At 44.6% G+C, this 15,523-nt stretch overlaps 1 protein-coding gene across 3 annotated transcripts in view; it reads left to right on the plus strand.

Annotated features, from left to right (window-relative positions):
* Positions 1–15,523, plus strand: part of PPP1R16B (protein phosphatase 1 regulatory subunit 16B) — a 123,137-nt gene that overhangs the window by 34,048 nt on the left and 73,566 nt on the right. For 2 of the 3 annotated variants that reach the window (XM_006144135.3, XM_006144136.3), the window contains exon 2: positions 2,445–2,795. In XM_006144135.3, the coding sequence (XP_006144197.1) occupies positions 2,546–2,795 (250 nt within the window). In that variant the 5' untranslated portion in view covers positions 2,445–2,545. Of the gene's footprint in view, positions 1–2,444; positions 2,796–15,523 lie in introns of those variants that run through there. The other variant, XM_014586155.2, reaches the window with a different exon arrangement.

A 15,523-nucleotide genomic window follows, 5' to 3' on the forward strand; every position in this document is an offset into this window, starting at 1 on the left:
TAGGAATTATTTTATTTAACTTTATTTATTTATTTATTTTAATGTGACCAGAGAGGGACAGAGTGAGAGAGAGAGAAAGCAAGCTGCCAGGCCCGGGACTTGAACTGTGGTCGGCCATATAGGAGTCCAGTGCCCTTAACCACTACGCCATCTACTGGTCCCCCAGCTTGGTTTTCAAGCCATCAGGTTCAGGTCTCAAGTTGCGGAATCGGCCACGTGGGATCCAGCACCTTAACCTCATTGCCACCTGTTGGCCTCCATCCCGTAACATTTTTATCAGCCTGTTATAAAAATACAACATTATCGGGAACCAGCAGTTAGCGTAATGGCTATGTCGCTGGACTCCCACGTAGTTGACCGCGGTTCGTGTCCCAGACCCGGTGGCTTAAAACTCACGCTGGGTGCGTGTGCGTGCGTGTCCAAGATCCCGAGAGGGGAATGGAGGAGAAGGGATTGTGGCGTGACCATCCCCCCTGGGGGGTGATTTCTCGCTTTCTGTCTCTATGTCTCTCTCTGTCTGTCTGGCGAGTGCATGTGCCCTATAGCAAAAAAACAAACAAACAAACAAAAAAAACTCCAAAAAAAACCCCACATTATCTAAAAATATATACTATTTGGATTAAACATAACTTTTCCAAAACAAAAATATTTAGTGAGTAAAGTGTTTTTGGGCTGGCTCCATTGCCTAGTAGTTAGGGGAACTCGACTTTACATGGTGAATTGCAGTTCGAATCCTGTCCCTGGCAACCTGAAAAACATGCCAGGCTTGTATGCTCATGTACCCTAAACCCCAACAGACTGGAGAAATGAAGAAGGGATTGCATTGTGGCTATGTCCTTTTGAAGGGTGCTGCTTCTCTCTCTCTCTCTCTCTCTCTGTCCCTCTGTTTCTCTCCAATGAGTGCACATGCATCTGGCAATTTAAAAAAAAGTGGTGTTTGAAAATCCCTTTATATTGGGCATATATATATATATATATATATATTTGTACTGCACAAAATCAGGCATGTAGACCAATGGAATAGATTGAGAATGCATATCTATTTTTATATTTAGCCTGTTGCAGTGTCACCTGATTGAACCTGATTGCACAATGTCACATGTGGCAGTGTTACCTGTCACCTGTCATGTAACTTTGGGATCCCACATGGCCAACTCCCTGTATACTTATGAGCTAATGAGGTTGGAAAAGATGAATAACTTGTACAGTTATGAGAATAGTTTGAACTGGTGAACTTCTTGAAAGGGCTCTGGGTCTCCCTCGAAGGTTCCCAGACCACACTTTGAGAACCACTTCTATAGTGTATTGTATCTTCTGGTCTCTTTTTAATTTTGTCTTTGCCGTCTCCATAACAACTTACATCCCATAATGAGCAGAACGAAAGGGGCTTGAGCAGAACGAAAGGGGCTTGAGCAGAATGGCAGATACTCCTGTTTCTAAGGACTTGGCTTCTACTTGGCTTCCTATAATCTCCAGATTTGGGGCTTCTGCAAGCCCCATCATGTTCTCCATGACTCCGTCCAGTTCTAGCACCCATGCACCCGAATCCTCAAGGCACGAGGGCTTTGTATAAGAGAGCTGGAGGCCGTGGTTCCTGCTTGGTGGCCGAGGCTGTGGAGGACACCTACCACTGCCCAGTAGAACTTGCTGTGAAGACAGAAACACACTCCATTGGTGCTGTCTACTCTGGCAGCCACTGGGGGCAGGGGGGGTATCAAAATGTGGCCAGTATGCCTGAAGAACCGAAGTATTTTCCTTTAATATGTTCAAGATGAACAGCCACACATGGCTACTGGCTGCCGCATTAGCACCGTCACACCTTGGGGACTTGTGGGTCACCTTAAGGCTATGCACTTCTTCCCTAGGACCAATGGAAAGGAAACCTTAAAAAGGTTTTGAGTTTGGGTACTGAGCAGAAAAAGGCCGGGTCCCACAAGGATGAGCTGGGGTTGGAGTCCCTGCAATGGATGCATTTGTATACCTGGGATCCAAGCAGGGTGGAGAATTGGAAGAAAAAAGATGGTGGTGAGCCTGCTCTGTGGAGGGGCCCCCGTTCTTGCTTGCTCCTTGCTCTGTTTTGCTCATGTATACCCTCTAGCATTAAACAGAACAAAACAGAGGGCTCAGCATGGATGTTAAGGCGGCTGGATCCCACGTGTCTGACAGCACAGTTGAAGGCCCTGACCAGGGTCCACTGCGTCTGTGCTGTGCCCAAAACCCCCAGAAGAGAATGGAGGAAAAGGGACTGTGTTGTGGCCATGCCCCCTAGGGGATAATTTCTCACTTTTTCTCTCTCTCTTCCTCTGGCAAGTGTATATGCTCTATTGCAAACAAAAACGAAGGAACAAAAAGGTTTGACCTTGGGGTGGGGGGCTGACATCATTTAGATCTAAGGAAGTTTTCCAGCCTGACAAGTGTGTCCATCTGCCTCTCTCCCACCACAGGCCCCACCATGAGGCTCCAGCCCCACAGGAGCCCCCGCGCTCCCCTGGCCCCCGGTGCCCCGTGCTAGCCCCCAGCCTGGGCGTGGGGAGGCGCGGTGGCCATGGCCAGCCACGTGGACCTGCTGACCGAGCTGCAGCTGCTGGAGAAGGTGCCCACGTTGGAGCGGCTGCGGGCCGCCCAGAAGCGCCGGGCCCAGCAGCTGAAGAAGTGGGCGCAGTATGAACAGGACCTGCAGCACCGCAAGCGCAAGCATGAGCGGAAGCGCAGCACTGGTGGCCGCCGCAAGAAGGTGTCCTTCGAGGCCAGCGTGGCCCTGCTGGAGGCCTCGCTGAGGAACGACGCCGAGGAAGGTAGGCCCCTGTGGTGCCTGGCCCTCTGCTTGGTGTCCTGGCCTCAGTGCCTCTGATCTGGTTGGGCTTCAGGCTCTGTGCAGTAGAGGTGTGGGCGAGGTGGGGCTGACTCAGACCTTTCCCAAGTTCATCTTAGGAAGTGGTGTTCCAAGGGAAGGTGCCGAATTTGTCTTCGACTTTATAATTTTTCTTTCTTTTTTTCTTTTTTTGGAAACAAGGCTTCCAGTCTTTGGCTACTGAATACCATAGTAATTTTCCTTTCCTCCCACAAATGTTTACTGACAACCTATTTCTTGTGCATTACTATTCCAGACCCAGTGGTGGTGAACAAGGGGGATCTGGTTTCTCCCCTCCAAAAGCTCATTCCTCATGGGATCTTGCATTTCCTAAGCCCCTCCTCTGTACCACTCCGTGCTGGCTGTCTCTGCAGGGGGCTCCCTCTGCTTTAGCGACCACTGCAGTCATCCGCAGTGTGGAGGGACTTTTAGGGCAGACTCTTTTTTTTTTTTTTGAGAGGTTTTGCTATAGGGCGCATGTGCTTCTCAGAAAGACAGAGAGAGATACAGAAAACGAGAAATCACTCCCCAGGGGGGATGGCCACGCCACAATTCCTTCTCCATTCTCCTCTCGGGATCTTGGGCACGCACGCACATGTGCCCTGCATGAGTTTAAGCCACCGGGTCCGGGACTCAAACCACGGTCAACTTGGGCAGATGCTGAAGTTAGACTACTTGGGTCTAAAACGGCCCTTGTCAGTTCCCTATGTGATCCTAGTTGTGTTGCTAATAACAGGAGTACCTGAGTCTGAACAAATTATAAGAAGAGGTTTCCTCAGCTCACAGTTTTGAAAGTCCAAGTTCAAGGAGCTGTATCTGGTGGGGTCTTGTTGGTGGGGTCATGAGATGAGATGGGGTGTCACATGGTGAGAGCTTGTGCCAGAACTAGGGCATGCCTTTGTTTCTATAAATCAGCAGGTATCCATTCATGGGTCCCCCACCCTGATGCCTAATCAGTTTCCAAAGGCCCTGTCTTCCAGCATCCTAATCAAATCAGCCCTTACTCTCTCAGTGCCATCACCACAGCTTGTCATATTTCCATACACGCCTTTGGGGGGACACATTCAAACCTAGCACCTGCTAGGCAGATGAGTCACTGTGGCTCCCTGGACTTAGTTCTCACCTTGGTAAAACAGGGAGACTATATTCATAGAGTCCATCTCCAGGGCTTGCTGTCAACAGTAAGTTAAATAATGTCTGTGAGGTTCTTCGGCATGGTCCCTCATGCAGAGAAAGTGGTTTATATACTTATATATGATAAAATGTTTTTTTCTTTTTATTATGTTGGTAGTATATTGTAGTATATTTCACTGTATTTATATTATCGTAGGATGTCTATAAAGTCTGAAAACTCAGAGGAATATATATGAAGCGATTTAGGACATTTTCACTGCATGAAATGAATGAGTAAATAAATATAAGCAAACACATACACACATCAACATAATCTGTGTTTCAGATGTGGGTACTCTGTACTTGTACGCTATACTTTCTATATTTAATGTGATTGTGTTATGTTTCCCATGATCCAGAGTCTGCTGTACTTAGAAACACCCATTTTACAGATGGGGAAACTGAGACTCAGAGAGGCGCAGAACCTAGACCAGGTGGCAGAGCGGGATCAGAAACCCTGCGATCCAAACTCTGGTCACTACCCTCATGGCCTCGTCAGATTGCTTCCCACTGTGAGAATGAATGGGGGCTGTGACGTGACCAAAGCCTTCCTCTCTGGGCACCTTCTGAGGGGCCGTGCTGCCTGTTGTATAGCTGAAGTCAGAGCATGCATCCTTTGTCCCCTCAGCCTCTAGTCTAAGCCTTCCTGGCCATCCCTGGAGGTGCCTAGCCTGTTTCCTGAGCCCCTCTCCACCCTCCCTAGACACTGGGTGCTAAAGCAGTCACTAAAGAACTGTGTGTGACACCTTACGGCACAACAAGGTGTTGGGTTTTATTCTCCTTCTCTTCAGGTTCTGGAACCCTCCAAGAAGCACGATTCCATTTCCACCCAGTTTAAAGAGGTTCTAGAAAATGGACAGAGAGGATTCCCAGAACCACTTAGCTGGAAACAGCTCTGTCAAGAGCCCAGGGCAGGCAGCCCACACAAGAGAGGCATGAAATCCTGGGCTCGGGGACACGGCCCCAAGGCTCCTGCCCACACATGGTGTGCCGAGTGATGTGGCAGCCCGTCCCACTCAGTGGGTGGCTCATCAGGATGTCTCATTTTTGTGGGGGCGGAGGTGCATCAGCTCTTCCTTCCGGGGGCGAGGGTTCATCAGCTCTTTCTTACCCACTCCTCTTTACTCCCTTCTTCCTTGACAAAGCCCCATCTCCCCCCCGCCCCGGGGGGGGGGCGCTTTTCAGTTGCTTGGAGATTTGAGGTGCCTCTTTAGTGCCCCGTGCCCAGGCCCTGCCCCAGCCCTACCCCTTGATGACTGCCCTGTGGACTGGTTAGAAAGAGCACTGGGCTCAGAATTCAAAGACCAATGCCCCTTAGCTCCACCTGTGACCTGAGCAGCTTATTTTGCCTTTGGATCCAGTTTTTTAAATCTGTGAAATGGGAATTTAAACATTTGCACTCTAGAGAATGTGGCAGGAATTAGACAAGATCCTAGATACGACAGTTCTTTGAAAAGTTACCCTGAGCCTGTAGCAGAACACTGAGCATTTTAACACACCTTTCCTTTTTATTTTTATTTTTTTTAGTTTTGCTGTAGGGCACTCGTGCTCATCAGAGAGAGAGAGAGAGAGAGAGAGAATTTGGAGGAATGGCCATGCCTCAGTCTCTTCTCTTCCACTTTCCTCCTAGGATTTTGGGCATGCATGCATATGTGCCTGGCATGATTTTTTTTTGTTGTTGTTGTTATTGTTTTGTTTTGTTTTGGAGAGGTTTTTGCTATAGGGGGCGTGGGCTTGCCAGACAGACAGAGAGACAGAGAGAAAGCGAGAAGTCACTCCCTAGGGGGGATGGCCACGCCGCAATCCCTTTTCCTCCATTCTCCTCTCGGGATCTTGGGCACGCACGCACACGTGCCCGGCATGAGTTTTAAGCCACCGGGTCTGGGACACGAACCGTGGTTGACTACGTGGGAGTCCAGTGACTTAGCAGTTGTGCGAACTCGTGGTCCCTGCCTGCCATGATTTTTTAAGGCACCTGGTCTGGGACTTGAACTGTGCAGTTGGCCATGTGGGATCTAGCGCCTTAATCTCCATGCCGTCCTTTTGACCCTTCTTGTTTTTGTTTTACAGACTTTTGATGTCTTTAAGAACTTAAATATGCACAAGCACATTTTTCTCATAAAAACCAAACAATATAGAAGTATATAAAGTAAAAAACCATTTCCTCCCTTCTACTCGTTCCTCCTCTCATGGTCACTGGTGTTAGCTTGGACGTATTTCCTTCCAGGCCTTTTTCTTATTTATCTGTGTATTCATAGACTTGGACAAATATAAAGCCATAGGTTGTTTTTATTTTTTTTTTCTCTCCGGTTTTTGCATAAGTGATGACTTCCTGAACACATTATTCTGCAATTTTCCTTTTTTTTTTTCACACCAACAATATATCTTGGAGATAGGCTGTTTTATGCACGCATACAAATGTTTATCTAGGACAGATATAGAAAATTGTGCTGGATCTGTGGGTATTGCATTTGAATGAGAAAAGTGCTAAACCCGATGGGCTGGTTCCCCAGCTCTGGGGACAGCCACGTGAGGTTGGAGGGGCCAGGGAGCGCTGTGCTCTATGGCAGACTGTGGGGGTGGAGTGAGCAGTGCCCTGGGGTCCACAGGTGCCGGGGTTTGGGTGGGGGTGTGAGGCTGCTGTCAATCTGCCCTCCATCTCGCTGGGCTGCGCTCAGCTTCCTGGCAGCACACTCCAGCCTGCTGCTCTCTCTGGCTGGGAACGGCTTCTGCTTGCTGGGGAACTGGTGTTTGGGAGGCTGCCGGGGTGTTAGCTCACAGTGGGATGAGAGCGTGGGGTTAGCGCCAGCTTCTCTGCTCCCCTGAGCTCACAGCAGCCGCTGAGTCAACCTCCCCCACCTGCCTGGGCAATGTGAGTTGTTCCCTGAGAACAGCAGGGTTGGGGAACTCACTGAATCCCTCCTCTGGCCATGCGTTGCCTTTAGGCTAATCCTGACCTCAGACTTGCCGGAACCCCACCCCTACTGCTTCTACTCCATGAACAGCCAGTCACAGCTCCTGGCAGATTCTCGTACCTCCCCATCTTTGCAAATGCAGTTCCCTCTGTTTGCAGCACGCTTCTCCTGACTAACTCCTATAACCAAGGGTCCAGTGTCACCTCTAGGGAGGTGTCTGTGAACCTTTTCTGCACCCCATCCCATCTAGTTAGAGTAGTAGCTCAATGTCGAGAGGCAGTTTAGCATGCTGGGAGCACGGACTGTGCTTCACCCTCCAGGGTTCAAATCCCAGCTCTACATTTACTAGCTGTGCAACTTTAGAAAAGTTACTTAACTTCTCAGTACCTCAGTTTCCCTGTTTGTAAAAATGAGGATGATGGGTCAGCTGGTGGTGTGGTGTTTGGGAAGGCTAGATTCCCCATGGCCAACTGCATGGTTCAAGTCCCAGACCTGGGGGCTTGCAAAACACGCCAGGTGTGTGAGCGTGTGTGTGTGTGTGTGTGTGTGTGTGTGTTTGTGTGTGTGTATGTGTATGTGTGTTTGTGTGTGTGTGTGCCCAGAATCTTGAAAGGAATAAGAAATAGAGAAGAAGGACTTGTGGTATGACCATTCCCTTTGGTGGGGAGGGCTTTCTCACTTTCTTTTTCTCCCCCCATCCCCTGCCCCCACAAGCAAGTGCATGTACCCTCAGGCAAATTCTTTTTTAAATGAAGATGATATTAATGCATCTGCCTCATAAAGTTGTTGAGGGGTTAAACTGAGTTGATAAATGTTGAATGACATGGTAGCAACTATGTAAATGATACACATTGCCGTTATCCTACATTATCATTTATCCTATAGTTGCATAATCTATTATTATTATATATTTGATCATTATTGTTTATCAGGTGCTTATCAGGCAGCCTACTTCACATTTGCTATCTCGGTTATTTTTCATAACAACCCCCTGAGATTAGAAAGGCAAAAACCATTAATAAAATAGCTTGAGGTTTAATTTACATGTCATAAAATGTACCCATCTTAAGTGGACAAATCATTGGTTTTTGGTAAATTTGTCGTTGTCCCTCTGTCACCACAATCCACTTACAAAACATTTCATAACCCCCAAAGGAAACCTCTTGCCTGCTTTCGGGTCACCCCTGATCTGGACCCCCACTCTTACCCCAGCTCCAGGCAACCACTAATCAACTTTCTGTCTTTATTTGCCTTTTCTGGACATTTTAGTTACATGTAACTGAATACTATATGGTCTTTTATGATTGACTTTTTTCTTTTAGAATACTGTTTTCAAATTTGTCTAGGTTGTAGCATATGCCAGTGCTTCATTCCTTTTCATTGCCCTGTAATATTCCGCTATATAGTTATACCTCATGTTGTTTATCCATTCATAATTGAGGAATGTTTGGATTGTTCCCAGTTTTGGTTATGATGACTAATGCTACTAGGAATATTTGTGTGGAAGTCTTTATGTTGGCAATATGTTTCCAATATGCTTCTTGGTTAGTTACCTAGGAATGGAATTGCTGTGTCGTGTGGTAAATTTATGTTAAGCTTTTAAGAGACTGTGAAACTGTTCTCTAAGATAGCTGTGCAATGTTATATTTTCAGTCCCCATTTTACAGATGAGGAACTTGCAGCCCTGAGAGGCTATGTCACTGGCTAAGGTCTCACAGGCTTTACGTGGCAGACTCGAGACGCAAACCTAGATCAGATGTCTCTGAAGCCCACATGTTTAACTTCCAGGCAGTCCCGTCACTGCCTGCTTTTGGTTTTCTGTAGAAAACAAGAGAATCACTCACTTGTGGCTCTGGTCTAGATGTTGTTAGGCCGTATGGACGCTGTGTTTTGCAGACCCCCAGATGAACTCTAGCTCCAGCTGTCTCCTCTTTCCAGAATCACAAAGTGCAGTCTCCTTTGAAGTCATTGAGTGTAGAAGTTGTTAGGGCTTCTGATTTTCTTTTAGCATGTGTAGGGTTTTCTTTATAGAAACTCTGTTCTCATTAGAAAAAGGGGCAATTCTTCTGTACTCTAAATTGAACTCTTCCTCGTTATTCTCACAATAAAGGTTTTCAAACTTTGTTTAGGCAATGGAAACTTTTTTAAAAGTTAAATATACAGAAACCCAATATGTAAAATAGATGAAAGAGCTATTCTGACTCAGGCAGGCCGGGGGGTACAGGAACTTCTTTTGCTTAACCCTCCTCCCCCACAAAATTCTCTCTGACCCCCAGAAGCTTCAAGGAACACCTGGGTTCCATGGGGTGCTGCTCAAACTATTGGCTCATTTGAGAGAAACAGCTCTGACTTTCACTTTTGGTGATTTTGAAAAGTGAAGTTTTTTATAACTGTAAAAGTATTGTATTCTTGTCAGAAAATTTAAAGAGTATAGAAAAAAAAAGAAACATTAAGAATATAATATCATTCATGCTCCAAGGTGATTTAAAAAAATTTTTTTTATATGTCTCTCTGGTCCTGAGTATGGCCAGAAAGATATTAAGGTCATCAAGAATAATTTGGAAGAAACTAAGGTGTTTTCAAATCTGACCGAGAACTATGGCAATTAGAAATAGGTAAGAATATTTAAAATTATGTGTGTTTTTAACTTATTTATTTACTTGTTGCTAGAGGACATACAAGCTTGCCACAGAGAGACAGAGAGAGAGGGAGAGGAGAAAACATTCTTCATGAAGAATGACCATGCTGTAATCCCTTCCCCTATCTCTCCTTCCTTTGGGATTTTGAGCACACTGGCACACTGGCACACTCGCACACTCGCATGGTGTGTTTCTCAAGCTACTTCTTTTGGGATGCAAACCACGTGGTTGGTCATGTAGGATCCAGCTGCCTTAATCTCTAGGCCACAGAGTTGGCCTCAAAATTATGTCTTCTCTCTTTTTAAATTTGCCAGAGGACATGTGTGCTCACTAAAGAGAGACAGAGAAGAAAAGTGAGAAAGCACCCCCCCATGGGGCATGGTCATGTTGCAGTTCCCTCTCCTCCACTTATGCTTTTGAGACCTTGGGCATACATGCACATGCACCTTGTATGTTCCTCAGGCTACTTGGTCCAGGACTTGAACTATGTGGTTGACTATGTGGGATCTAGCAGCCTCAACTACCATGCCACTGGCTGGCCCACGTTTTTCAAAAAGTGTATTTCTTTCTTCCTTGAGTGAGAAAGAGAAATATAGAAGAAGAGATAGAGCATTTCCAACAGTCTTCATACCATGATCCACCTCTAACTTCAGCCAGTCCTGGGGCATGGGCCCTTCTGTGCTTGGCATACCCAGAAAGGTCTCTGCACATAAACCAAAAACCTTCCCATGGGTCAGCCTTGCAGAGTGTCACATTTTACCATGGTGCCACCATCTGATCCTGGGTGTTTTCTGGAAAAAATATTTCACATATTCCCGATGAAGAACGCAACTATGGATACTATTTCGGTATCGCTATGTCAGCTGGGGTCCTGGGAGATAACAAATAGTGCTCTCTCACATGGGGTAATTTGAGGAAAGTTTAATAAATAACAATTTACAAAGGGCTTAGGGCAATGGGCTTCAAACTTTCTGGTCTCTGAACTCCTTTGTATTCTTTTTTTTTTTTTGATTGGTAGAGGATGCAGAGAGAAAGTGAGGAAAAGTGAGAGAAAGTGAGAAAGCATGCCCATGGAGAATGGTCACACTGCAATCGCTTCTTTTCCATTTCTCCCTCCTTTCAGGATTTTGGGCACGCAAGCATCTGTGTCTAGTGTTCTTCTTAAGCTGCTGGGTCTGGGACTTGAACCATGTAGTCAGCCTTGTAGGATCCTGTTACCTCAAACATCAGGCCATGGGCTAGCCTGCCTCTTTATATTCTTAAAACCTGAGAACTTCTGTATAACTGGGTTCTATTTATCCATGTTTACAGTATTAGAGATTAAAACTGAGGAGTTAATTTATTAAGTCAGAACAATAAACTCATTATCTCTTGACTAATTATCTGTTGCATGTAGCAGATGAGCTTAACATTTAGCAGCTTAAAGTAATACTCATTTACTGTACCGTCTTCCATAATTTCTGTGGCTCAGGAAGCTAGGAGTAGCATAGCTAGATTATTCTCTCTCACAATCTCTCAGGAGGTTGTGGTCACTGAGGCTGAAAGATCTTCCAGGTTAACTGACTCACTCATTCACATGACTTTTTGTTTGTTTGTTTTTAAAGTTTGTTTGTTTGTTTGTTTATTTATTTATTTATTTATTTATTTAATGAGTGAGAAAGACAGACAGAGCTATAGTATCCCACCAGGTCCTGATGCTGCAATTCATTCCTAGCTTTAACCAGCCCAGATTATGGGCATGCACATGCCCGGTTTACCCAGGAAGGTCTCCACATATGAACCAGCAACCTTTCCATGTGGGTCTGTCTTACCTTTTACTGCTAGGCCACCATCGGGCCCCCTCACTCACATGACTTTGACAGGAGATCTCAGTTCCTTGCCACGTGCATCTCTCTGTTGATCTGCTTGAGCGTCCCCTCAGTGCGGCGAGTGGTTATGTTTCAAAGTGAGTGATCTAAGAGACAGATGAAGCCATGATGCCTTTTATGACATGGCCTTGGAAATCACACACTTCAACTTCCACCATATTCCATTCATTAGAAATGACTCACAAAGTCCAGCCTGCTTTCAAAGGTAGGAAAATGAACTCCATTTCTTGTCTTTTTTCTTTTGGAAGTATATACTGAATTGTTGATGACATTTTTTACTGTGCTGTGGCACACCATTCCATAAACGTTCCCCTTGTTTATGTTCATTGTTGTGGTTGTTACTCATTTGATCCCAAACCACCTCTCACCACCCCTCTCACCTCATGAAACTTCTGGTATCTACCATTATTCTTTCTACCTTTATGCCATTGAGGCCTTATGTTTCCACCACAGAGTGTGGACATTCACTATGTTAAGTAGGGACATACAGTATTACAGTGTTTTATTTTCCTAGCCTTGCTTGTTTCACTTAGCATTATATCCTCTAGGTTTATTTACTTTGCATTAAATGACAGGAGCTCATTGCTAGACTCCATTTCTTGGAGGGAGAAGAATCTTGTGGACATCTATCTAGACCATGAGACATTAACAAAAATGTATTTTTTTAAAGTTCATTTTATTTATTTATGTTTTTAAGAGAGAGACAGAGAGAGAAACAGGGAAACAGGCACCTCCAACAGGGTCTTCATGCTGCAGTCCATCCCCAGTCTTAATCAGCCTGGATCATGGGTACATGTGCACATGCCCAGTGTGCTCAGGGAGGTCCCAGGTTATGAGCCTAAGACCTTTCTCATGTGAGTTCAGTTGTGTTACCATTGTATCACTGCTTGGCTCAACAGAAATATTCTGATGAAGAAATAATGGTATTTTTCAAAACAAGAACAAAAGGAAACAGTGAGGAAAATAGCCTTTTTAAAAATAATTTTGTAAATCTTTTTAAGGTCTGCCTTAACAGAAGACAGATTCTCTTATCTGCTTCTGCACTCAATCTGTTGTCATGTGTTATTTTGGTTGAAGGAAATGAAGAAAATCTTACGTAGATATACAGTAGGAAAAGGAAAGAAATATTTTAATTGCTTTTCAGATAATTGTGAGTATTCTTTGATACTACATCTTCAACAAGTGGTAGTATCTTAAAGGTTAGCTGCAATGTGGAATCCAAAATTATATCAGTTTTTAACTTTTCTTAGGCTGTTATATTAAAATCCCTTGGTCTGTCTTGCATCTTAAATGGCTCTTTTATCTATGAGTACTTTAGCAGTATGCACTGGTCTGTTAGCAAATATGGGTTGGGCTGGCCATGTCATGCAGCATAGAGAGCCAGATCCCACATGACTGATGGTGGTTCAAATGGTGGCCCTACTGACTTCAAAAACTTGTGGGATGTGTATGTGTGTGCCCCCAATTCTGGTGGGATAGAAAAATGGAGGGAAAAGAACTGCAACATAACATGAGTGAGAGAGACAGAGGTACAGTAGGGAGTGCTTTCTCTGTCTTTCTTTCTAGTGAGCGTACCTCTGGCAATCAAAAAAAATTAGAAGAAAAGAAGATATTGGTTCACTGAGCCACACAGGGCTTCCACATGTTGATGGATTTTATTATACAATATTTTGTATAGTACAACACCTGTCTGACCAGAAAATTCTTCAAGTACTGGGAAGATGTAAGCTCATGGTAGCTATGTAAGTTTTTCAAAATTCAAATTTTTGCTTAAAAGTTCAAATTGTATCATTGGCAACAAGCACTGTCAGTTGTAAGAGGATTCCTTTGTTCATTTTAAAGAAAATGTCTGCCAAATACTCAAATCTGAATAACCATTGTCTGCTTGTCATTCCTTAGGGAAAAGTGGCATTCCATTGGAAAAGGGATTCACTTAGCATATAGCTCAATCACTCAAGCTATGCCAGTTGAGATGATCAATACTTTTTGTGTCTTTCCCATTTTGTCACTCAGAATATTAAAAGGAACTGAATTAAAGATTGAGATTTAATAAAATTACTGCATCTTACTACTTGATAGAGGACATTTTAAAGGGAAATTGGTATTGCTATATTTATTTTTTAATCGTACCTATGAAGCAGTGAAGAATTTGGTGATTGCTAGCACAATTTGATGCCCTTGGACTGATTCTGTTAAAGTGGCACTTTGTAAGAGAAATAATAATGTGATTGAATGTATGGAAGAAAATGAACTAGACAAAATTAATTAATTAATTAAAAAAAGAAAAAAAGTGGCAGGAGTTCTTTTTTTTTTAAAGAATTATTTTGTTTAACTTTATTTATTCATTCATTTATTTAAATTTGACTAGAGAGGGACAAAAAGAGAGAGAAAGTGAGAGAGCAAGCCACCAGATCTGGGACTTGATTTGCAGTTGGCCATGTGGGAGTCCAGCCCCCTTAACCGCTACTCCACTGAAGGCCCCAAAATGGCAGGAGTTTTAGCCACCATTGCTTTTGCTTGGTGAAAAATGCCGATAACATCTTTGTGTTAGTATGAAGATAGCTTTGGGGCTGGCTCCATGGCACCGTGGTTAAGCCTTGTGCATAGGGACCAAATACCACGTGGCCAGCTTCTGTTCATATTTTGGCCCTGGCAGCTTAAAAAACATGCCAGGAGCATATGCATGTGTGCCTCAAATCCTGGATAAAGAAATGGAGGAAAAAGGATTATGGTGACCACAGCCCATCAGGGAGTGCTTTCTCTCTGTGTGTCTCTTTGACAAGAGCATGCACCCTCTCACAATAAAAAAGTATCCTGAGTACCCTGAAAAAGTCCTCCAAAGAGACCACTTTGAGAACCATCATTTTATGGGAGCCAATCAGGAATGGTGCAGTACCCTGGGCTAGTGAAAGTAGGGAGTGGTTACCACCCTTAGGTTTGAAGGGGCCAAGGGAAGTCGAACCTCCTGGAACCTAAAGCAGCTATTATCTGGAGAGGGCTGCCTCACAGGAGCAATGGCTTCTGCCTCACGCTCTTAGCAGCCTTATTCTCCTGCCAGTGCTTCCCACGACCAAACCCAGCCAGAAAGCAGACTGTAAGGAAGTCTTTGATGTAGTCTAAGTGGGTCAGCTTCTCCAGGCATGAGAATGGGAACTGGAGGGACAGATGGGCTTATAGAAACCACCCAGTTGTCTTTGACTCTTTGTATTGATGCACAAACACAGAGCCAGCGTGTGCATATATTTCAAAACAACAACAACTTCTACCCTTTAACTTGTGAAGAACACAGATTCAGCATGTGCATATATTTCAAAACAACAACTTCTACCCTTTAACTTGTGAAGTCCATACAATTAGGCACTTACTATGTGCTTTCAAGAACCTAAACCAAGTAATGGTATAACTAAAGATCATGTAAGTGACGGTGTCAGGGAGAGCATCTCTGAGGAGGTGATTTGGGCTGAGCTGGAATGTGGAGGAATCTGAAGGAAATGTATAAGGGCCTGCAATGGGAATGAGTTTAGTATGTTTGAGAAAGAAAGAAGATGGGAGGTAGAAGATTGGGAGATAGAGAATGGAGGGAACATATTGACCTTTGTAGACTGGGGAAGGAAGTTGTTTAATTTGCTTGAGATGAAAAACCACTGGTAGTTTTAGAAGGAAAATGATGTGATGAGATACAGATTTTGAGTTAGGTATAGATTTTCCTGGTAGCCGAGTAGAGAGTGGACTGTATGAGTCTATTCTCATGGGAGTGTGAGTGGGAGGAGGGAGACCTGATAAGAAGCTGTCACAGCAGCCTGGGTGACAGCTGTTGTAGTGGTGGATATGCACCAGTGAGGAGGAGGGTGAGCCTTAGGGCCTATGTGTTAGGTGATGAAAGAAGGGACTCAGTGATAACCCCTGGGGTTTTGGTCTGAGCATCTAGGTAGATGAGAGTGCCATATTTTGAAACCGAAGATTTGGGTAGGAGGGAGGGATTGGAGTGAATCACAAGATCTATAGGACTGTCCAAATAGACATGCCTTTTTTTTTTTTTTTTTTTTGAGAGGGAGAGGGGTTTTTGCTACAGGGCGC

The sequence above is a fragment of the Tupaia chinensis genome, unplaced genomic scaffold (assembly GCF_000334495.1).
Source record: "Tupaia chinensis unplaced genomic scaffold, TupChi_1.0 Scaffold000115_1, whole genome shotgun sequence".
NCBI lineage: Eukaryota > Metazoa > Chordata > Mammalia > Scandentia > Tupaiidae > Tupaia > Tupaia belangeri.